Source organism: Dipodomys spectabilis, unplaced genomic scaffold, assembly GCF_019054845.1.
Source record: "Dipodomys spectabilis isolate Male_0828 unplaced genomic scaffold, ASM1905484v1 ptg000207l, whole genome shotgun sequence".
NCBI lineage: Eukaryota > Metazoa > Chordata > Mammalia > Rodentia > Heteromyidae > Dipodomys > Dipodomys spectabilis.
Window position 1 is genome coordinate 4,843,280 of NW_024870884.1, and position 24,764 is coordinate 4,868,043.

Sequence of the window (24,764 nt, forward strand, 5' to 3'; positions counted from 1 at the left end):
TGCTGAGCTTCTTTTGTGCTTGGAAGCAGAGGAAGCACATGATGAGGGCTGAGGCATCTTGGTATGACTCTGGATTCTCTCACTGTCACTGAAGGAATCTAACCAAGCTATTTTAAAAGGGTACCAAGTACCTTGTAATATTTCACAGGCCAAAAGTTTATGAGTGTTATACATCCCAGTAACTTATAATTAAAAAAAAAAAAAACACCAGAGTCGGAAATTAGGCTTTTGAACCAAACTGTCAGAAACAGTAATTACGATTCGCCACCCCTTCACCAAAGCTAAAAATGGAAGCTATTAAGAAATTAAACAGCTGTCCCCCAGCAATGCAGAGAACTGGTGTACAAATGAATAAAACGAGGCACAACTGCTGCTATCAGAATTTCCCATAAATCTAATTTTGGCAGTATCTGATTGTGGGGTTACATATTTAGCATTTCCAGAAACATGTTTAGAGGTGAGCAGAGTGGCTCTGGTTTTTATTCTCTATTATAATAGTGGCAGGGTGTGTGACAGGGAGCCTGGGGGCTGTGGAGAAGGGAAAGGACTGAGGAAACACAAGGTACAAACATCACACACAAAGTGAGGCCACCAGGGGAGCAAGGCCAGAAACACAGGAATGTTTCTCAAGAGAATCAAACTTGGCTTGAGGACCGCTTCTTGTTTTCATCCAATGAGGAACGGGTTACAACGGATGGCCCCCAACATTACAGACAGGGAACCAGAACAATGCACTTTGATCTGATGGAGTCACAGGAAGGAGAAGCTTATTTTCATTGGGCGTGGACAAATACAAGCATGACATGTTGGTAAAATGACTCCAGCTATGTCAGGGAGCTGGATGAGGCCCCGCTCAGATCTGTGTGGATCATGGTGTCATTGAACAGGAATGCCATGAAAAGAATGCAGCTTTTCTGTCACCACTTTGAGTTTAAGTGGTGGGGCCATATTACAAGTTGTTGTTTCAAACACATACATTTCAAGTGGCCACAACACATTTGCAATATACTTGGTGGAGCCTAAGCCTAAATGTCTTGGTGAGCTCCTATCGTCAGATCCATCTTTGCATGACATTTTTCAGAAGTGGGGTTACAAAATGTCCTTTGACAATCTTTGCATCTATTCTCAGTTCAAAGAAAGATATTCTTCTAGAACCGGCTTCCATGAAACCATAGATAACACAAACTTGACTGCATAGTACCAACAAACAGATACATTTATTAATATTTTTTATGTAGATCAACTGGACAAAGAAAAAACAACTGCACTAAGATAACAACCAAGCACATTATGTAAAGAAAACAACAACAAACCCCCAGGATATGTAGGAGATATGATACTGGCTATTAAGTTTAAAAGTTCTGATTACAAAAGAGCCAATGAAATCATGTTTTACTGACATAGGTCTCTTTTTTTCCAGTCTCCTTGAACAAAATGGTCTGAGTCCCAGGCTCTTCCAGAACTATTTCCCAGTAGGTAAAACACTTCTAGCATTTTTTTTGTGGGGGGGGAGAGGGGTGCTCTCATTAGCCTTTTTACTCAAGGCTGACACTCTACCTCACCTCTACTTCTGGCTTTTTGCTAGTTAATTGGAGATGAGTCTCTCAGATTTGTTATCTCAATCCTCAGATCTCAGCTTCTCTAGTAGCAAGATTATGGGAGTGAGCCATAGGTACCCAGCCCCCTTTCAGAAGTTAACTCAATATTTTAGATTACTTTTGTAAATGTCTGACAATCAGTTTAGTTTACAAATTTGTTTTTTTTTAAACTAACATTTTTACTATAGTTGTGTGAACTGTATGGGTTCAGAGAGCTACCAGTTTGAAGAGATGAAGAAACTTTCTAATATTTATTTCAATATTAAAGCATAAGTAACTCATGGGCTTGTGAGATAACATGGTATTTAATGTTAAGAAGGGACAACTAAGCATGACACCTAAATTCTAAACTTAAAATATAATATATTAATTCATAATTAGTACCCCCCCCATTTCTATCTAGAGAATGAAAACCAGCTATACTGTAACCTATCCACTAAGAGATACTCTGAAATACTAAGAGATACTCTGAGGAAAAGTAGCTAATTTTAAGGCACTCTATGTCCCTACTCATGTAACTATTCTTTTACATTAATCTTCCCTTTGCTGGAGTTTTCCTTCTTTCTTTCCTTATTATTATTATTTACTGAAAAACAGACATTAGTTCATTTTGGAAACATGTCTTTGAAGGACTTCAGAGATATTTTTCTTTCTTTGTAAAAACGACTTTCAAATTAAAAAAAGAGAGTCTTTTCAGATAACACAAAGTCCAAAACAAGTAACATCAGATGCTTGCTAATATGGTCAAGAAAAAAAAAACTCAACAACAAAAAACCCACAAAGAGACCTTCTGAAATAGGGCAGCCAAAGTGCTAAGATAAGTTGAAACATTAAAAAAAAAAAAAAAAAAAGCAAATGGAAGACCATTCAAAAAAATCTCAAAGTGGCCCAAGGCTGGAGAGTGAAACAGAATCCTCACCTAGCAAACCTCCCAGCTTCAGGAGCACTGGCTGTTTTCATGAAGGACTTTCTGAGTGGCATGGTGAAGTTTTTCTAAACATCAGGAAACCCTATCTTCCTTTATATTCTTTTCTCAGAGGTAGCAGAACCCAATATATTTTCAAGGCCCTCTGATACGTTTTTTGTTGAGTTGTAAACCAGCTGCTAGTTTTGCAAAGGAAATTCAACTCAGGCTCAAACACGATGCACTTGTCTTAGTTTACCTGCCATATGCAAAACGTCTGTCTTTGTGATGATCACCAAAAGTATCCCAAAGTCTAAGAGAAACGCTTACTTCATCGACAACATCCCGGGAACGCTCTAGGACCTGACAAGAGGAGAGAGAGGGGAGAGGGAGAGGTTAACCAGAGCCTCCCCAGGGGGAAGGAAGTCCAAGTCACCACCCCTCACTACCCCTCAACCCACTTGCATTGAGTTTCCTCCCTTCTGAAAATCACAGGACTTAAACCTCATTTGGGTACCATAGCCACACTCCCAAGGATGCACTTTGCTTTTGTTTTCTCCTGTAGCACTAAAGCAGAAAAAGTCAAAAGCTATGTATATACGACCATATAAGATGATGGTAAGTGAAATGAATCCCAAGATAGAGACACAATTTTTTTTTCTTTCTTGCTATTGTTTTTTAACATATTTAAAATGCACTATGTGAATTTTCTTTTTGCTTCTTTTGTATGTGTTTCCCCCACGGTACAACCCCTGTTTTCACTGTATTTGATTTTGGTGCCCTGCATCTTGTATATACATTTTTATATTTGGGGAGGGGAAGGGAAATAACAAAATGCTGAACCAAGGATACAGGTTGACCCATTGTAACAATGAGATGTACAAGACATTATGTTGAAAACGAACTTTACAACTTGGGGGAAGGGAGGGTTTGGGAAGGTGGGGAGGGAAGGGATGGTAGGGGATAAACAGAGGAGGAGGTAACAATGCTCGATAGAAAATGTACTCATTACCTTACTCACATAACTGTAATCCCTCTGTACACTGTTTTTACCATTAAAAAAAGAAAAAAAAAAGCTTAATTTTCTTTGGTGTTTTAATTTTAGCCACCCTCTTCCAGCAGACAGCAATGATGGCCTAAGGATTCTAAAGATACCTTGAATATCTTACCTCCTGGCAAACTCGGTACTGGTCGATAGCCCACACAGTTGGTACATGGGTGGCCAGCAGCTGGTACTGCGTCAGCGTGGTATTACATGCCCTGGCACAGATCAGACGTGTCTTCCCCACAGCATTGTCCCCCACGACCACACACTTGATGGTTTCAACGTTGGGCCTTTCGTAGTCCATGTCAGTGTCCATTTATAAAACTCTGCAGAAGGAAGATGGATGCCACATTAGACACACAGAAGCTTTCAAGTGCAATCCAAAACCAGAGGCGCTCAGAACAGTTTTGCTTTTGTCCAACCACGTCCTTGGAGGTACGCAAGCCTAGGCAAAGAAGCTCAGAAGTTCGTATGAAGCCTAGTTGAAACTCAAGCTTTCTTTTTATATCTCACCAAAGAACAAAAACACCAGACTGTTATTTTGACCCCAAACAGTTTATTCCGGTTAACATGTTATTTTCTCCTTGGTTTTCTCTAAACATAACCTGCCCACTGCAGATCTGTCCAGGCACTGTAAGGACAGCTGGCACACATTTATAGCTCACTTAGTTACTCATGTCTGTGGGCTGGTAAGACTGGTCACCTATAGGTTAACCTCTGAGAGGGCACTGGCTGTGCTGACAATATTAGTGCCTACTTCACTGCCGTGATCTTTGAATTATCCAATATCTGTTGCTGAGAGGCAGTTTTCTAAAAGTGCAAAGCTCTTAGACGACTTAGAGGGGAGCCAAGAAAGAGCATAGGCTGTAAGATCGCTTGACGTTCAGAAAGAATAAACTGAACTGACACACAGAATTGAAATGCCTTTGTATAACTACTTAAAGATGTGTACCAAAAAAAGAAGAAGAAACTTCAGCCTGAATCCTGAAATATTAACCAAATTAGCTTACATTCCTTCATTTACTTACTTATTAATAAAAATATTTTAAGAAGGCTTATTATACAGCGAGATTTTTTTGTAGGCTTTTTCTTTTCCTTTTCTTCCTTCAAGAAATCTGAAACATATGGTAAAGAATGCTTTTGCCAGGAAGGAGAGCCAAAGACAGCTAAAACGGGGCTGGTGAATATGGGATGAGGAGGAGGAGGAAGAGGAAGAGGAAAAGCCACTTCAGCCTAGCTTCTCTGGAGAAAGTCTCTCTATGTACCAGGAGCAGCCTCAGTTCAGGTAACATCTGCATGTCAGACTGAGTTTGCAATCTGTAAGATTTTAATGAGCTGTAACTGCCCTTTTGAGGAAATCTATTATTAGATGGAAAAAACTGATAGATGGTCATTTTTAAGGAGCACATAATGGTTTTACCATTATGGTAAAGAAACCATGCGGAGTTGGGCGTCAATATCTATCTTGCTGTGATCATAGCTACTCAGGAGGCTGAGATCTAAGGATTGTGGTCTGGAGCCAGGAAAGTCGATGAGTCTCTTATCTCCAATTAACTACCAAAAAGAAAGAAGTGGAGCTATGGCTCAAGTGACAGAGTGGTAGCCTAGAGTGAAAAAAGTTTCAGGACCATGCCCAGGCCCTGAGTTCAAGCCACAAGACCAGCACAAAACAAAACAAAACAAAACAAAAAAACAGCCCAAAGAAACTGTTCTAAGGAGAGACTACAGCAAAACTAGGTTGAATTCCACTGGTGTGAGAAAAATGCTAATTAGTGGGCTAAGGAACTACATGAAAGGAGACAAGGAATCATATTAGGAAGAACACATTTTCACATTTAGGATGGTTAGGAGATGGAATTACCACCTGAAATGCCATCACAGGAGGTGTTAAATCCAAGGGTAGAGGGCAATTTGGCAGAGATGGGGAAGAGTGATCCCAGGAAGCAGATGTGGTTAAGGCTAGGATTTTCTCTGTGGTTCCTACATCATGAATAGGCTGAATAGATAGGCATCTGTGGCCTACCAGGCAATGCCTTTTCTGAATGTTTTGGGTGGAGTCTTCCACAAATTTCCAGTTTCGATAATCAGCCAAGTGTAGTGACTTCTAAAGTTGAACCCTTTTAATACTGTGTGTTAAAATTTTGTGGTATTTTCACTTCCCTAACAATATAAAGCAGTGAAAAGAATGAATCTGGTATTAGACTAATGTTTTTTAAATACACCCCAGGGAATATGGACACTGGAGATGTTTGGTTGTCACAATTTGAAGGGCTACATTAAAAAACTACAGGCTATTGGAAGGCAGAGGCCAAAGATGCTACTGTTTAATATACCTCAATGCCCAGACAACCCTTCTACTCAACCCCAAATCACCTAATTCCAAATGTCATAGTACTGAGGAAAACAAACAGCACTTTAGATGGCTGAGAGTTTGAATCCTAACCACCTCGCTTTCCAGCCATTTGACTTTGGATGCATTCTATTTTCAAGGCCTCAGCCTTGCCATCTGTTAAGTGGGAATTATAATACCATCCATCAACCTGAGGTTATCGGAGGATTAAAGAAACAGATCTCATAAGTCCCTCCTGCAGTATCTGACATATTGTTGGCTTCAAAAATTATAATTATGTACATAGCTGTTGACCTTTTCTGCTTGTCTCGTAAGATTATCCTAGACGTATACTAGTTATTACAAATAAGGGAAACCATGGGACCTATGTTTCTTTGGGTCTGGCTTACTTCACTTAATATAATTTTTTCCAAGTCTTTCAATTCCTAACAAATGGGGCAGTGTCATTCTTTTTGATGGAGGTGAAAGCTATGTACATAAGACCATATGAGATGAGGCTAAGCTAAATGAACCCCAAGATAGGGACTCAAGAGGTTTTATCTTTGTTGCTGTTGTTTTTAATGTACTATGTGATTTTTTTTTTTGTTTATTTTATGTGTTCTTCCCCCATGGTATAACCCTGTTTTCACTGTGTTTGATTCTGGTGTCCTGTATCTTGTATATACATTTTTCTAATTTTGGGAGGGGAGGGGAAATAACAAAATGCTGAAACAAAGATACAGGTTGACCCATTGTAACAAGGAGTTGTTCAAGACACTATGTTGAAAATGAACTTACAACTCCGGGATGGGGGTGGAGTTTGGGAGGTGGGGATGGAAAAAATGGTAGGGGAAAAACAAAGGAGGGGTAACAATGCTCAATAGGAAATGTACTCATTACCTTACTCATGTAACTGTAACCCCTCTGTACAGTATTTTATAATAAAGATTTAAAAATTATAATTTTGGTACTGAAGATGCATGTTTTTAGATGACAACAAAATTGACCCAGGTGGGAAGCCAGGATTAGATGCAAACTCAAAACACTTAATAATGACAAAGATCTATAAAAACGGTAAAGTTTAGAAGCACTAGCAAGAGTAGTTCATTGAAAATTGAAGAATACAAACACAAGATGGCACATAGATGACCTCAAGCAAGGAAAGATGAACAAGTTTCAGATGTAAAGAAAGAGGCATAATAAGTTAGAAGAAAACAGTAGGGGGCTGGGAAGGTGGCTCATTGGTACAGTACTTGCTTTGCATGCATGAGGCTCTAGGTTCGATTCCCCAGCACCACATAAGCAGAAAAAAAAGCCGGAAGTGGCATTGTGGCTCAAGTGGTAGAGCGCTAGCCTTGAGCTGAAGAGCTGAGGGACAGTGGCCAGGCCCAGAGTTCCGGCCCCACAACCGACAAAAAAAAAAAAAAAAGAAGAAGAAGAAAAAAAGAAAACAGTAGGAAAGGAAGGTGAAACATTTTTATATGGCATTTATAGATTCCAATAAAAATGGCAACAATTGCTAATACTGTTTGATAAATAGCAATTGCTATTACTATGAGGTAGCCCAAATCAGGAAAACATATTCCATTTGGAGTCTACAACTTGGAAGTTAGGTACAGCATTTTTAATGTCCAAAGTGGTTTAAAAAAAGCATGTTAGTCCTTTTGAGAGTAAATCTGATTTTTCAAAAATAGAAAACATTATAGAAAACTAATCCCTAAACCTGGAGGAATGTTCAGATTTAATAAAAACTGAGATATGATACTAAGAATACAGCATTGGTTTCCTTGTGGGCTTTCAAACTAGCTCTGATTACTAGAGAAGATCCTCTGATTGCTGGAGGAACCTCCTAAGTAATCTTCTTCACCAAAACATGGATGGAAAAGCCGTCTAGCTCTTACAGAAGATTTGGAGAGGGATAGAAACCCTTCAAGTTTGATGTTAAGGCTATGGTTATAAAAACTATCATCACCTCACTTATTTTTAGACATATTTCCTGTAGGCCTAAGAAAGAATTTTTGGGTCCAAGGTAAGACTAACACTCATGAGTCTTCTAATCCCTGATCTAGACCAAAGTAAGTGCTACAGGTGCTGAGCTGGTGCATCTGGGACAATCTGTGAGGGAGAATAAAAAGCAGAGTGGAATGAAATATTCATAGCCCACATCACTCGCTACAGATATGGAATTTCCAGGAAGCCTTGCAGAATTTCTAAATACTGAAATTCTTTTATTTGGGGGTAAAGATTTCTTTTTGTTTTGTGGCAATCAAAACATCATTTTAACAAAGTGAAATCTCAGCCAATGGGGTAAACTCATGTTCTACTTGCACTGTTGTAAATCAGTTGTTCATCTGTTATACATAAACAAGTAAACATTAAATGATGGTAGTGATTATGAAAATATGCAGTTCTCGCCTTCTCTACTCATTATGGACTCTAATTTATTCATATCTAGCTCTCTTATGGTTGAATGAGCTCTTAGGACCATCTGGATAATGACTATCTGGCTCTATGATTTTCATTTACCTAGAATGAAAGGAATAAATATTATTCATTTAACACAGTTAATAAATGTCACCACCATAAATCCTGCTGAAGGAGGCCCTGTAGGTTTTAGATACATACCCAGAGAGACAAGAAAGGTAGAAAAGAAAAAGTTTGGAAGAACAAGCACTGGCAACCTGTTATAAGGTCGGTGTTGGTATCTTCTTACTCCAAACTAACTTGAACTTCATTTGTGTGCTTGAACAAATGCTTAGCACATGGATACCAAGAGTTAAAATGTATCCCGAAAAGACCTACCTGCACATTGTCAGACCTATTCTGACATTGTGGATGTCAGAAGCATTAAGTTTATTTAGAAACCACAGGGGAAGAAGGTGGTGTGGAGCCTACTCAAGTGTCTCTGGATGGCTACTGCTCTGGATACCGGGTGTTTACAATCCACAGAGCTGCCTTAGACACATGTCATCATGATCTCCATGGTTATGCAAGGCTAAGGAACATCCAGCCCAGGTCTGTATAAGGCCAATGAAATCATTTCTTAACATCTTTGCCTAATGAGACCTATATTTCTCTTTGGCTGCCTGAGGTCTGTCCATCTGTACTGATCATTTTATATGAATTATGTAAATATCTAAGTGGCCTGTGGCAGAAAACAGGCAGACTGTACAAACTCCCATCCTGGGTGTGACTATTCCATACCTTCTGTGCCAAAATTATTGTCCTCCACTATATTTCAGGCGACTACTTCCCATTCCCTGCTACCTCAGTGTTTATAATATGTCCACAGGATGGTGTATTCCAACCCGCTGCCTCCCAGTTTCTTTATTTCTCCAGTGCTGTGATTCTCAACACTCTCTGCTCTACCCATTCATCCTTACATCCATGTACTGGGTATCAGGCAATGCCTGACCAACATTTCCCCTCTCAAATACCAAATTTTAGACTCCCACTCTCAGAGTAGAGCACTGCAGCAACTCACATGGGCTGTTGTAGTCCATTTCCCTTCTGCTTGAACTTGTTGACTGCCTGGCTAAGAAGAACATGGTGGAAGGGAGTGCTAAGTAAGTGCTAGCATGTAGGCCTCTGGAGGTCCTAGACTTCCCACCTTCTTCATGCTGTTCTAACACTACCTTAAAGCTAGCAGGCAGAGGCTGAGAATTCACATTGAGAACCAAAGCAGCCAGGATGATGGCCACCACTAAATGCCAGATAATGTGCAATTATCCTGGATGTTCAGACTAGTTGACATTCTATCTGAATGTATTTGTATTAATAAACCCAGATGAAGCCAGCAGGGATGCATCCAGATTTCTGAGGATCACAGAATATTGAGAAATAGTGTTATTGTTTGGGGGTGCCCACCTTTGAGGTGGTTTGTTAGGCAGTAGTAGTTAATAGAAACACACCCATAATACCTTACAAAAAAATCTGATTTTTAAAACATTATTTGCTAGGTTCTGGAGACTCATGCTTATAATCCTAGGTACTAAGAAGGCTGAGCTCTAACAATAGAGGTTTGAAGCTAGTCAGGGAAAAAAAGTCCCTAAAACATCTTCTCCAATTAACCAGCAAAAAACTGCTGTGGCTCAATTGGTAGAACACTAGCCTGAGCAAGAAAAAAATCTCAGGAACAGTCCTTGAGTTCAAGCCCCGTGTTGTCACATAAAACAAAACAAGCAAACAAATCATAAACATTATTAGGTGATATGCCATGCTTGGTAGATCGTCTTTTATGCCAAGGGTAAAACATATACTCAATATATATTAAATGTGTGGTAGGCAAAGTGGTGACCCTTTAATATCCATGTCTTAGTCCTTAGAATCTGAAAAGATGCTCAGGTTTCATGGCAGGGGAAACTAGTATTGCAGAAAGAAGCAAGATCTCTAATCAGATGACTTTAATATAAGGAGATTGTCCTGTTTTGTTTTGTTTTTTTCTGTTTGGGTCCAATGTAATCACAAGGTCTTTGTAAATGTGGAAGAGGCAGGCAGGAGATCAGAGTTGGAATATGAAGATGCTTTTTTGCTGGTTTTAAAGATGGAAGAAAGGTCCAGAGAATGCAGGTGACCTCTAGAAGCTAGACAAGGTAAGGGAACAGATTCTCCCTTATATCCTCCAGAAGGAAAAAAAGGAACATGCTCTGCCAATGTTTGAAGTTCAGTGACATCCACTTTAAACCTCTGATATTTAGAACTTGTAAGTTAATAAATGTGTGTTGCTTTCAAACATTAAGTTTTTGATAATTTGTTACAGCAGCAATAAGAAACTAGCACAGTATGCTTCAGGGACACAAAGGGCTGTCTTGATTCCGAATGTTTATTACACCTTTATACTTTTACAGATGCCATTCTTTTTTTTTTTTTTTGTCAATCACCCTCTATTTCTTGTTTGGCTCAGAATTAGAATCATTTTTTCAAACCTAATTCATCTATCATCTCTAAAAGCTTTTCATCTTTCTCACAGACCAAATTTACTTTCTTGCCTGACCAATGATGGTTAGAGGAGAAAACTTGTGAATTTTTTATTTTTTATTTGTGGTTGTATCTTCTGAGTGCCATCTCATACATTTAATGATTTTAAATATTTCTAGGTTACATTTATGTGCTAAATAGTTCTCTTCTATAAAGGCTTCCTGCCTACCTCCTCTGGTTCAAAGGCCAACTAATTTAATAGTGACTTTCTCTAATAGGGTCAATCACAGCTTAAAATATAGTGATGTAGCTGAATGTGCTCTTTAAATCTCTTCTCTTCCTGTGGTGGTACCTCAAGCCCACCTGGAGTCCTTCAGTTGATACTTTCAAGGTATTTGGTGTCTATTTTATATGCAGGCTCCTGGAAAAGTCCATCTATTCCTTCACACTCTACTATTACATGACCTTTAGAGTCCAGGCCCCATAATTCACTATCCAGTGACACTGTGGTTGATGAAATCTAAGATGTGCCTGTGTGTCCCAATAGGTGCACTTAAATATAAGGGCACAAATTGAATTCAGGTGATGGTAAAGGAATGCCTCTAATAGAAGGCTAGATATGAGGGCTAGGAATGTGGCCTAGTGGTAGAGTGCTTGCCTAACATGCATGGAACCTGGGTTTGATTCCTCAGTACCACATAAATAGAAAAGCCTGGGAGTGGTGCTGTGGTTCAAGTGGTAGAGTGCTAGCCTTTAGCAAAAGAAGCTCAGGGACAGTGCACAGGCCCTGAGTTTAAGCCCCCAGACTCGGGGGAAAAAGAAGATCAGATAGGAGGAATGGCAGGCAGAAGTAGTTGTCTTAAGATACTCCATTAGGGGCTTCCTGTCTGTTATGAATCACATGCCAATAGAAGATATTAACTCTTACTATGCCTTCTGCAGAATCCCTAATTTTAGTTGCTATTGTGATCAAGGCAGGGAGAGCAATCTAAGGCACATAAAAGTGCCTGTGCATTCAGTACTCCATTCAGCTGACATAGATACTCTGAGTGATACTATTGAATCTCCACTCGTTTGCTTGTTCCTTCCAAAAGCATATAACCTAAACTTCAAGACAAAGTGGAGTTTGGCTATTAAGAAATACCAGTAGAACAAATTTTGGAGTATTTGAAGGGTTAGTTATGACAGAAAAGCTGAGAATTTTATATTGTTGACAGAAACAGAAGGGAAATGTTAAGAGTTGCATAATAGCTAGCCAGCAGCCAAGCTTCAACTCTGCAGATTTCATTAGCCTGAGCTCTTAATCACCAGTCATAGGCAGGAGGGAGCTGTTTTACACATAAAGTAAACATCTTGGCTGGAATGGCAAACGAGTTCAGAGCTGGAAAAGAGATGGTAAGGCTAAGCTGGACTTCCTCAAGTCCAAATTTCACAGAACTAAATCACTAGTTTAACCTTTCTTCCTTTCAAAGGCCACAGAATTAATCATTTCAACCAATAATATCTCTTTTCAATTCAGTGTTCTGATTTTAAAAAAAGAAAGGCGAGTAACAAGATATGGCATCCAAGTTCATGTATGCAAGTAATACAGAGCCACCTTTTGATGCTCACAAGCACTGTTTTATATATCCACTCATGATCCTCTCCAGAGCCCTGTGATAACTAGATGCACACAAGGTTGTGCTCTCTATTTTTATTTAAAACTCAAGGTCAGTGGGGAAAGTGATCCAGGAATAGAAATGTGCTTTCTCGTCTACCTCTCATGACCTTAATGAATACTGCCCGAATTAAAAAAAAAATAAAACAACTTTGAGAAATAGAACCTCTGGATCAGAATAAAACCAATGGTTTTTAAACACTGAATATATGGTAACTGATGTAGAGTCAAGATACTTCCACTTCAGTGTTTGTGCTTTGAGTAATCAGCACACCTTATATGTGCTGCTGTGATTTGGGGGAACAGGAGACAGAAGTTAAATCAAGAAGAATAAGATGATTTTTTTTGTCCAGGTGTATAGATTTTGTACTTCTAACATGTTTGTGATTATATAGACCAGTTAGAGTTGTTTGTTATTTCCAGTCTTTACACTGGAAAAATAATTTACTTTATAATTTTACCTATCATTTTTTTTATTGATGAGATTTGCATTTATTATATTATAATGAGGCCAGGGGTATGTCTTGTCCTCACAGACTTCAGAGTCAGTTGGTGGAGAATAGATAGAAGGCAAATGAAAACCACAGATTTGCTAAGTTCCTTGAAGGAAAATAACAGGCTTTGGTGAGAGAAAACATCACAGGTGGAGGCATGAAGGTCAGACAAGAGAGACATCTATAAGGGGCACCCCATTTTTCTGCTCACCCAAGGCAAGAAAGGTTCAGTCTAGAGGCAGAGGAGATATCAGGCCAGGGTTGCTCAAGTGACGGTTGCTAGGAAGAGATGAGATTAGAAAAGCAAGCTAGATCATACACAAGGGCTTTATGCTGTAGTCAGATATCTGGGTTTTATTGCAGATGCAGTAGGAAGTGCTGAAGTGTTTCAATCAGGGAGTGACAGGTACTGGATTGCTTTATAAAAGTATCACTGATATTACAAGATTGCTGGGCAAAGAACATATTGGGTTAGAACATGACTATGGGCAGAAGGACCAATTTGGAAATGCATAAAGTCTCCAGTTCTCTGGGACAGAACAGATGGTGGCTATGACCAGGGTAAAATACGCAGAGGTGAAGTCAAGTGGACAAATTCATTTATATTTTGGAAGAAGTTCTACATCCTTTACACTGTCTTCTGGGGTATTTATCAAATGCTGATTTTCAAATGCTGATTTGTAAGACAGATAATTACCCATATATATATGTGCATATATACATTCCATTTCCACCTCACTGAGATGATAAATTTTTGGTGAAAAAAATTTATTTCTCAATGTTCAAATATTTTCCTGGTGCCTTGCCTCTTTTGCAGCTTTCAATAAATGTTTGTTGAACTTGAAAACAAGCAACTCCTCACTTGCGCTAGGAAGCTTGCAGCTAGGGCTGGCAGATGACTTGCACTCTCTCTTTCTCTCTCTCTGTCTCTTTCTCTCTCTCTGTCTCTGTCTGTCTGTCTGTTTCTGTGTGTCTGTCTGTGTGTCTGTCTGTCTGTCTCTCTCTCTAGTGACTGATCATCAAACTGTGACCTCCTAGAACAGCAGCATGTGGCTAAGCCTGTAGTTGGTGAGGGAAACACCTTAAGGGACATCTGTGTGGCTCATCATGACAGCGGTATTTGACAGATGGCATTACACCCATGGTTGTTCCCTAACAGGAAGTGTATCAGTAACCATGAGAACCACCAAGGACCAAGGACAGGTTCCTTCACTTTCTAGGAAGTCAGGGGGCAAGACAGCACTCCAATAAATGCAGGCAGGATGAGGCAGGGAGTCTGGTGTTAGGAAAATAAAAGAATGCATTGTTCATTGTGCTCTAATGCCTAGAACCAACGCATGACTCTCAATAATATTTGCATATAAAATGATCATGAAGTTCTCATTCATTTTTAGACTAACTCAGGGTAGTTTCCAACTATTCTTGGTGAGTCACCGTTTGGCTGGAAAAGAGAAAAGGGAGGTTCATGGAGAAACTACATATGGAGAATGATTTATAAATGATGTGAAAAGAGTTCATTATAGCTCTACAAGGCCCGTGTTGTAAAATGCAATTAGCTGGATTTCAGGGTAAGATAACAATAAATGCACAGATGCCTTGGACTCCTGTCCACAAATTACATCAATGAGATTAGCCTTCTTTTATCCAGACAGAAGACTCTAGGCGGAACCAGAAACTAAGGATTAGAACTAGCCAGAAACTGGAAGGCTGTGATCCAAATTCACTTCCATGGGGCCAAGGGAGAAACACTGAAAACCAGCACACTGCTGCTTTCACAGGAAAAGACCTGATTCAAGCCAGTCTTTGCCTCCTGACAAGTCTTTGCCACAGGTGCCCATATTCTAGAGTAACAAATGCTGCATGGACTTGGGGTGGTTGGGAAGCCAGTAGAAAGCCATTGGGAGTCTAGCAAGCTGCCTTTGGCGTGGAGTAATCTCCATAAGTGCCCCAGCTGAAGATGGACCAGTGACAGATATGACAGTATGAAACTAGCTCCTTTTGTTCTGTTTTCTCCCTGGTCTCCTCAAATAGACCCTGTTTTGACACTGTGACACAAGTGATTGACTCCTATTATCATTAATGCATTAAAGGTTGGGTGGCAGTTTGTAGTCCCTAACAGAGGACAAATATTGGGATATATTCTGTACTGGTGACATTTTTCACTAATATCCTTATGTCTCTCCCCCAACTCCACATCCACAAGCTTCACTTACTTTCCCTGGAATTGGATAGTTTCCTGACCCTATCAGCGCTTTATTTTTGACCCTGACAGAGCCTAAGGTTAGACAAACATTTAGAATATACTTTAACTCTTGGACAGCATAAATACTTTGTTTTGTATGGATGGAGTAGGCAAGTGCCATCCAATATGTGATCCACTAAAACACTGAAGCATAGAAGGGAATGAATAACTATCTAAAGGAAAGGAGGAAAGATCTTGCATTGGATGAGAAATAACAGTACCTTAAAAAATCTCTGATGTAAAAGAAGCCAATGCATAAATATAATAAATAGAAGGTGAAGTAACAGAACCATGTGTGAATGAAAATGAGGTAAAAGACCATACATGAAATACAAAGTTGTCAAGTTAAAAAGTAAACACAGTAGCAACAGCATACCACAGACTTGAGAATGTAGTGAAGTTAATTAGTGAAGAATAGTCCAGTCATGAGAAAGTCTCTTTAAATGCAGAAGTAAAAGGTCATCTGATGATGTGACAGAAATGATGAGTAGAGTAGCTGTCCAAATGCAATCTCCTGGACTGTATGTGTTCCTGAGAAACTAGGCAGGGAAGAAGGATTTAACAGCATAAAAAAATTCCCACTTCTGGGCTGGGAAGGTGGGTCAGTGGTAGAGCGCTTGCCTTGCATGCCTGAGGCCCTGGGTTCGATTCCTCAGCACCACATAAACAAAAAGAAAAAAGCCGGAAGTGGCACTGTGGCTCAAGTAGTAGAGTGCTAGCCTTGAGCTGAAGAGCTGAGGGACAGCGCCCAGGCCTAGAGTTCAGGCCCCATGAACGGACCTTCCCCCCCCCCCCCAAAAAAAAATTCCCTTCCAAAAAAAGAAAAACAAAAGAGAAAAAAAAAGGAAGGGCTTTGGAGAAAGTGAAGGAACAGGAAGAAAAATCAAAGCAAAACTCCAAATGTACAAACCTTTCTAGTAAAATGTGTAAACATTGATGGCAAAAAAATGTGAAAGGATTCTATCAGTATCTTATTGAAACATCTTCTAAAACTAAAGTCCAAAACAGTCTAAGGAAATAATAACATGGACAACCATAAATATCAGCCATACCTTGTTTTTGTTTCATTTTTTTTTTCCTTTCAAAAGATTGGTGTTTAATGTATTACTCGCCTCTTCTTTTTAAAATTTTTTTAATTATTATAAAGGTGACATACAGAGGGCTTACAGTTACATAAGTGAGGTAAAGAGTACATTTCTTTTTGGACAATGTCATCCCTCCCCTGCTCGCTCTCCAGGTGTGATTCTTTTCTTTTTTTTTGATAGTTTTGCATCCCTGTGTGTGTATTTTGCCTTTTTTTTTTTTTAAAGACCTTAAAAAAAAGACATAGCAGCAAATATCTACATTAGGTCAAATGGATATATATGTGATGGCAACCTAAATTATGTTTAGATATTTGAGACTCAAGGAAAAACCACAGGTCCTTATGAGAAATTAAGTTGCTCAAATATACGAAGCTAAATACATAGTGATAATTGGAAAAACATGAGACCAACTTATATTAGTTATTTTTCATTTGGTTACAAAACTATATAAAATTATCTGCAAAAGGTAACAAGGAATGCAAAATGGGCAGCTTTTAGTAGTAATAATGAGCCTTAATAAGTCATAGCATATGATAAACATGAAGAAAATCTTTATAAGTAGAGGGAAAAATTCATGAGAACAGTTGAGATACAGTATATGGGGTGAATGAATGTCATACTAAGAGAACAAAATGAATCATACTATATGGAGGATTTGAATAATTAATAATGGATTAAATTAACAGATACCCCATGTATTCTCAGACCAATAACAATTTTCTTTCAAGTGTTTTGCATTCACTGTATTAGAAGGACAAAAATCTCCTTAAGTATAAGTTGTATGAACCAAATTCTCAGATCACAAATCTGCTAATGAAAAACTAAAGGAAACATTTTACAAAAAAAAAAAAAAAACCCAAAACCAAAAATGAAACAAAAAAACCACTAGCAACAGCAACATCACCCTTAGATACTTTAACAATACATTCTGATATATCCATCTAAGGAAATAACTATAAATGGTTAAGCCCAAATATAGAGGACATCTGTAGGAAGAATAAGAAAAAAGAAAGAAAAGCATTTAAAACACATGGCAGGTGGGGCAGTAGTTAATTAAGGCACTTGCTATGACATCAGACAAATTACTTAACCTAAGCCTCTGTGTCTTTACCTGTAAACTGAGGATAATGACCTCCTTCAATGGGTTCCTGGGAAGGCTAAGTTAGATAATTCTTGTAAAATACTTTAATCCCTGTGCCTGGCATTAAGAGATCAGTGAGTCTGATGTACTGAGGTTGTCATTTAAGTTACGTGAAGAGTGTATAACCACAGAGAGAAATGCTATGCACTAAGGGAAATGAGTAGAAATCAAGTTGATAAGCCACGTAGGACAGCTGAACACGTGTCACTTCCATAGCTCGAGGGCCTCCTCCTTCCTTCACAGGAAGTACCAGTTCAACACAGTAACACAGCAGACAGACACAACTAGGACTCTCAAAGCTGTGAAGACAGTGTGGGTACACAGTAATGGAGGGGAGTTACCTCATGTGTCTATCACACACCTTGCAGGCCAACTCCTGAAAAGTCTCTGTGGTGTTTCCCTGACGGGGTCTCCCTCTTGTTTCGCCACCTGTTGATCTTTTCCCCCTCAGTGTGTTTCTCCATCCCCTTCTGCAGGGTGACTACTGTGCTCTGCTTGTCTTCTTCACATTCCTATTCATTATTCCATTACTCTCTGCACCAATTAAATGGATCTTCCCCGTGAGCCACTCTTTCTGAGGTTGGGGAATGGGGAGGGTACTAATACACAATTGCTTGGAAAGTAACAATGTAGCAACTGTCTCTGTCATCTAATGAAAGACATCAACATCTTTCCCTGCAACAGTAATAAGTGGGGGATGAATTTGAAGGACATACAGTAGTTGTGGATAAGAGCAATAACTTGTTCCTAACTTTGCTACTTTAGTGTCCATATCTACAATGGACGTGAATGAATTTTTTAAAGGCGAGACAACATTCACATGCTATAAAACGTACTTCTTTCAAGTGGAAACGAACCCAGTGTGATTTTCCTTTTCTTACGAGCACAAACTTGGGCAACTACACTTAGTAGATAATTGCAGAATATTTTCATCATTCCACAAAACAGCCTTGGACTCATTGCCAGTCACTCCCCAGCTTTTATCTCCTCCAGCCCTAGCAACCACTAATCTGCTTTCTGTTTCTGGACTTGCCTATTCTAGACATTTCCTACACAAGGAGTCATACATTCCGTAGTCTTCTGCATCTGTTTTCTTCCACTTAAGCATAATGTTTTCAAGTTTATTCATGTGGTAGCCTGTATCTGAACATCACTACTTTTTCTGGCGGAGAAATATTCATTTCTACAAGTGGATATTAAATTGCACCAAAGGTTTTAATTGTGATAGTTACATACATGCATATAATGTATTCAATCATACTCCATTACTACTTTATCCCTCATGTTGTTTGTTTTTTTATAAATCTTTAACGGATACGATTATTCTATTTTCAAACAAATATGTAACAAACTTCAATCACATTCACCTCCCATCACTCTTTACTCTTCACTCTCTCTCCTCCTGGTTCCCTTCTCCAACAGTCCCCCTTTTTACAATTATGTCACACAGTAATATTAATATCCCTAGATGAATTACTTTTCTAATAGGGAAACAATTTAGAGTCATAAAAAAGCAATAACTACATGCATCTAGCCACGGAATGTTAATTCTACCAAGAATATGCTCATATGGTATAGTAATAAAAATGATTTTAATGTGTAAACTATTTTTGTTTTAAACCACATATCTATTAAAATAACATAGCAAGCCTGAGAAACTTATTTTCTTTCTGACTCAAATAAAAAAGTGCAGGAATCCAAATGCCATTTTGCTGGGTATCAGATATAGAAATTGAACTGAATGAAAAGACAGCTGAGCTATGCAGGACAAATGCACACAATTCTAGTTCAAGCCAGAGGAAAAAAAAATTCTTGCCTTTAAGATTTTGAGCAGTCAAAGAAAATATTTATGGTAAACAAAATGAAACATTTTATGGCATAAGCCCAGCACATGAAATATGCTGTGGAAATCAATTGTTATTTTAATCTTAAATCAATAATATAATATATAATTCATCTGCACATTCATTAAGAAGAAAGTAGTTCTAAGGCCATGCATATATTTGTGTCCCTGAAAATCACAAAGGCATCAAGATTGGTGCACACGCATGCATGAACTTTATAGGACAATCATTGCTTGGGAGGACAGACTTCCATAAATCAAATCTAAACTGACAGAAGTTAGCTTAAGTAATGATTCAGTAAAAAAAAAAAAAAAAAAAGGAAGAAAGAAAGGGAGAAAGAAAGAAAGAAAGGAAGGAAGAAAGGAAAGAAGGAAGGAAGGAAGGAAGGAAGGAAGGAAGGAAGGAAGGAAGGAAGGACAGAAACGAAAAGAAAACTCGGATCCTGAGCAGGGTACCAGTGCCTTGCACTTGCAAACCTAGCTATTAGGTGGAGCAGATCTGGAGGATTATAGTTTGAGGCTAGCCAGGCCAGAAAAGTTTACTAGATTCCATTCACAAAATAACAAGCATAAAACAGGGCTGAACGGGTTCAAGTGGTAGAGTGCCAGCAGAGCTAGCAAGCTGAGCAAGTGTGAAGGCCAGAGTTCAACCTCAATAACTCAAAAAAAAAAAAAAAAGGCAAGGAGGCGAGTTAAATTCTGTAAATGAAGGACTCATTTCAGACATAGAACTTAGTGTTTCAATCACACCGAGTGTGCAGTAGAATTGCCATCAGAGGCAGGGTGCTGGTGGTATTCTGGCTCTTGGTTTTACTGCAAGTTCTATAGGAATGTTAAGTTTGTGAAACAATGCATCAAGCTGCATCTTTACATTCTGTAGGCATTTTTCTATGCATGTTTTACTTCAATCTTTTTTCAGTTTATTCTTCTTATATTTCCACATTTCACTGAAGGTTTTTTTTTTAATTTTTAATTTTTATTGTCAAGGTGATATACAGATGGGTGACAGTTACATTAAGTAAGGTAGTAATTACATTTCTTATCTTACTTGTTACCTCTTCCCTTACTTCAATTTTTAAAGTTATTTTTCTTTTTTTAAAATAAAGCACAAGAGGCCAGGTGTTAGTGGCTCATGCCTATAATCCTAGCTACTCAGGAGACTGAGATCTGAGGATCAAGGTTTGAAGCCAACCTGGGCAGAAAAGTCTCAGTGAGACTCTTATCTCCAATTAACTACTCAAAAACTAGAAGTGGAACTGTGGCTCAAAGTGGTAGATTGCTGGCCTTAAGCAAAAGAGTTCAGGGACAGTACCTAGGCTCTGAGTTCAAGCCCCACAAGTGACAAACATAAAAATAGAGCAGAAAAGATCCTACACATTGATTTTTGTGTCTGGATAATCTTATATAGACGGGCCTTAGTGAAGGGCCGGATCAGGAGACTTTGTCAAGTACTGGTAATAAAAGTACTGGTCAAATCTTTTTTTTTTTAATTGTGAAAATACCGTACAGAGGAGTTATAATTACATGGGCAAGGTAATGAGTACGTACATTTCTTATCAAGCATTGTAGACTCCTCCTTTGTTTCTCCTTCCCATCCTTTCCCATCTCTCCCCCCCCCCCACCCCCCCCACCCCCCAGTCAAAGTTGCAAAGTTTGTTTTTCGACATAATGACTTGTATATCTCATTGTTGCAATGGGTCCACCTGTATCCCCATTTAAACGATTTTTTTCCCTTCCCCTCCACAAATTATACCAAATCAAATACAGTGAAAGCAAGGGTTATACCGTGGGGGAGGGACATACAAAGCAACAAAGAAATATCTTATAAATATGTTAGAAACAATCACAAGAAAGAAAAAAAAAACATTTGAATCCTTATCTTGGGGTTCATTTCACCTAATATCAACTTATCTGACCTTTTCTGCTTGTCTCAGACATATACTAGTTATTGCAAATAAGGGAAACCATGGGACCTATGTTTCTTTGGGCCTGGCTTACTTCACTTAATATAATTTTTTCCCAAGTCTTTCCATTTCCTGACAAATGGGCCAATCTCATTCTTTCTGATGGAGGCATAGAATTCCATTGTGTATATATACCACATTTTCTTGATCCATTCATCTCCTGAGGGGCATCTGGGTTGGTTCCATATCTTAACTATGGTAAATAATGCTGCAATAAACATAGTTGTGCCAGTAGCTTTAGTATGGTCTTGTTTGTGATCATTTGAGATGTCAAAGTGGCCAGTGCTTGTTGAACAAAGCTAAGGTTAAGTGTGAAGAGAACGGGTGCTTAAGAACCTTCCCTGGTGACAGGAAGTCTCCACAGTGCTTTGTAGGAAGTGATTCACTGAAAGAATTCTCTGAAGATGTCAGTAGGTCAGTTTCTGTAGTATCATGGAGACCACTTGCTGTGAAATCTTTAGCTCCTTGGACAATCAAGCAATTCCATTTAAATGTTTTTGGGACTACAATGTGCCAGTAAGATTAGTTTAAGTGCTGGTTTTAGAAAATGAAGAAACTGGCATTTTCCCCCTCCTCTACCCCAAGATTTCTCCGCTTGCTTAGGCCATGAATGTTCCCTACAGACCAAGCTAATGGGGAAATTTCCCTAAACTGTCCAGCCCAAGTTATAAAACTTTGAAAGATTTCTGTTGTCATGTCAAAAGACAGTCCCTGATATACTTCAAATAGAGTTTAAAAATACTAGAAATCTGAAATTTTCTAAGAGCCCACTGGTGTTATTTGGTACACACAAAGAAAAACCATTTTCCTTACTTAAAAACCTCTTCCCAAAAGCATTAATGATGGACTGTCAAATTTAGTTCCTTGTCCACAGTATCTATTCCTTCCTCTGCTTATTGATGTAAGGCCACAGCACTTCCTACTTTAGAATGCATAGATGGAGATATATTGCAGAGAGGAGGAGTTGAGGAATTTGTACGGAAAAGAACCCAGAAAAGACAGTATAATAAATAGGGCCTCTTGCCTTATGGAACTGAGAGTATATTCACATGAACGAATCAATGGCCTAGGTCATGTAATGTGAGAAAAGAGGGGGGGGGGGTAGAGAAGTCAGTGAAGAGCTCATTAGAATCACCAGGGAATTTGTTTAGTTTCAAAAAAATATCCCCTATGTTTTTGGTAGCTCTGTTCTAACCAGCCACTGAAAACAAGCCATCAATAGTAGAATGGATGAATAAATACTAAATTGACATCTGTTTATACAATAGAAAACTATACATCACTGAAAATGGATTCAGTACTAGTACGTGCATTATGAATCACACAAACATACTATTGAGAGAAAAAAGCCTTACACAAAAGAATGCATAGGGCAGAATTTCTATAAAGTCCAAAAGCAGGCAAAATTCATCTATCTTAGCAGGGTAGTAAGAGTATAACAGGGCTTTTTGGTGCTGGTAATGTTCTATCACTATGTGGTTATATAGATGTGTTGTAAAAATGGTTATGATTTGTGAATTTTTTTAAACTAGAAGATACATTTCAATAAAGCCTAATGTTGATCTACCAAAACTATAAGGCAGTAAGTTCTTCTCAAGGAATCCCACTCAATGTACAGCCAAAGTGGAGAATGGCTTACATTGCTAGGAATATTGGAGCCAGTCCCACCAGCCTTTGGGAACAATTGCTGAATTTTTCAGGAATGGACAATCCCATCAAGTAGTGTCAGTATTTAAAATTAAATTATATAAACTTAAAAATTAAACAAACTACAGTCAAGATAGGGTAAGGGATACTCAAAACGGATTGTTTTACATTTTACTATAATCAATACCTTATAATGTTTTGCTGGTTTTGTGCAACGGGAATGTTATGCAGTGGTGAGCTATGGTGTCATCGCGTCCCTTCCTTGTATCCAGTCACACCTTGAGCTTGAATGGCCACAGAATTTGGCCACCAGGACAAATGATGGTTTGCTTAATTGTTTTGTTGATTGTGTAGACTCAGGAAAATAATTTTAAAAATTCAATAATGCAGAATATATTTCGAAATGTGATAAATAACTGTTACATTGTAAATAGTCCACTTGAAAAAAATATCCTCCTAGAGTTAAAGGAAATAAAATGATTAACCATTTTGGAAAAAAAAATTCACTCACATCATTGGTAAATAGGAAAAGATGTGGCATCTGACTATCATTCAGCTTTTGTCTTCTTACTCATCAACACAGAAGAACGTATTAGCCAACACTTCCATGGAAACTCCTTTGCCAAGTGTACCATATGTTGACTATGGGTGAGAGTTTTGGAAAAACAAATGAAAGCTTTCTGTGAGACTCAATTGGCAATTCGCAATTTATAATATGCATTGTATGCTTTGCTAGGTTTTTTTTTTAATGATATGCCACAATCTTTATGTAAGTAGCATTTGTGTATTTACTTAGGGGGGCTTGGAATTGAACCCAAGCGTCTTGTGCCTGCTAAGTACATGCTCTACCTCTGAGCTGTAGCATTTATCATGTACTTAGGCACGTATATGCATTCTTTTATTCCCACTGTTGAGCTTGCTGATCTGCCAGCACATAAATGTCTACATTCCTTCCATGTTTAAGATTCCATGACTCTCTGTTATGGCTTAAGAAACAAGCAAACAAAATAAGGTGAGAGTCTGATTAGCGCATTTACGGAGTGAGCTTTGGCATAAGATCAGTAACAACTCTACTTTGAAACTTCAGCAACTCACAGGGTCCTCAGCAGTAGAGTTGAGATCAGTCATGCACTTGTAAGAAATCCATAATCTCAGGATCTACCTCACAAGTCCTGAATCAGGATCTACCTTTTAACAAGATACTTATTCTTGCTCCCGTGCATTAATATGGTTTGTGTTTTCCTTGGTGAAAACTGAAACTTATCTAAGAATGAATCCAAAATTAGTAACAAGATTAAGGATAATCTTGGGTGGGTGCTGTTGGCTCATCTGGGTAATGCTATTAGGAAGCTGCTAGGAGAAGAAGCTGAGATGTGAGGGATCAAGGATGGAAGCCAGCCTGGGTAGGCAAATCCCAGAGACTTTCATCTCCAATTAACCAGCAAAAAAAGCTGGAAGTAGAAGCATGGCTCAAGTAGAAGAGTGCCAGCCTTGAGCGGAATGGGGAGAAAAACAATCTGAGACAATCTAGCAATGACTGATTTCTAAGCATCCTGTATAGCACCATAAAAATACCTAATGACTAGCTAGGTATTTGCCAAATGTTAACTAAGAAAGGAGCTGTGCTACTACGGAAATTTAAGCCTATTTGATACCACCTGGTTGTTAATAGAAGAAGAAACAGGTACAACTAGGAACAACAACCAGACCAGTGTCTTTCCCCCATGTCTAGGATGACAGGATACCCTGCCAAAGGCTGGCTTCCAAAAGTCCAAAAGCAGAACAGCAGAGCCACAAGACAAAGCAGGATAACTGGGGAACAGAGTGTGATGAAATGCTTCCCAGAGGTGCAATTTAGGCCAGGCCAGTTATAAAGTGCTGGGGGTGAAGGGGGAAAT

General features: G+C 38.7%; 1 protein-coding gene across 4 annotated transcripts in view; it reads right to left on the reverse strand.

The window, feature by feature from the left end:
* Positions 1-24,764, reverse strand: part of Rhobtb1 (Rho related BTB domain containing 1) — a 110,782-nt gene that overhangs the window by 36,455 nt on the left and 49,563 nt on the right. For all 4 annotated transcript variants that reach the window (XM_042696457.1, XM_042696456.1, XM_042696454.1 and 1 more), the window contains 2 exons: positions 3,672-3,873; positions 2,762-2,865 (listed from right to left, as the gene is read on the reverse strand). In XM_042696457.1, coding sequence (XP_042552391.1) covers positions 2,762-2,865; positions 3,672-3,863 — 296 coding nt within the window. In that variant the 5' untranslated portion in view covers positions 3,864-3,873. The remainder of the gene's footprint in view (positions 1-2,761; positions 2,866-3,671; positions 3,874-24,764) is intronic.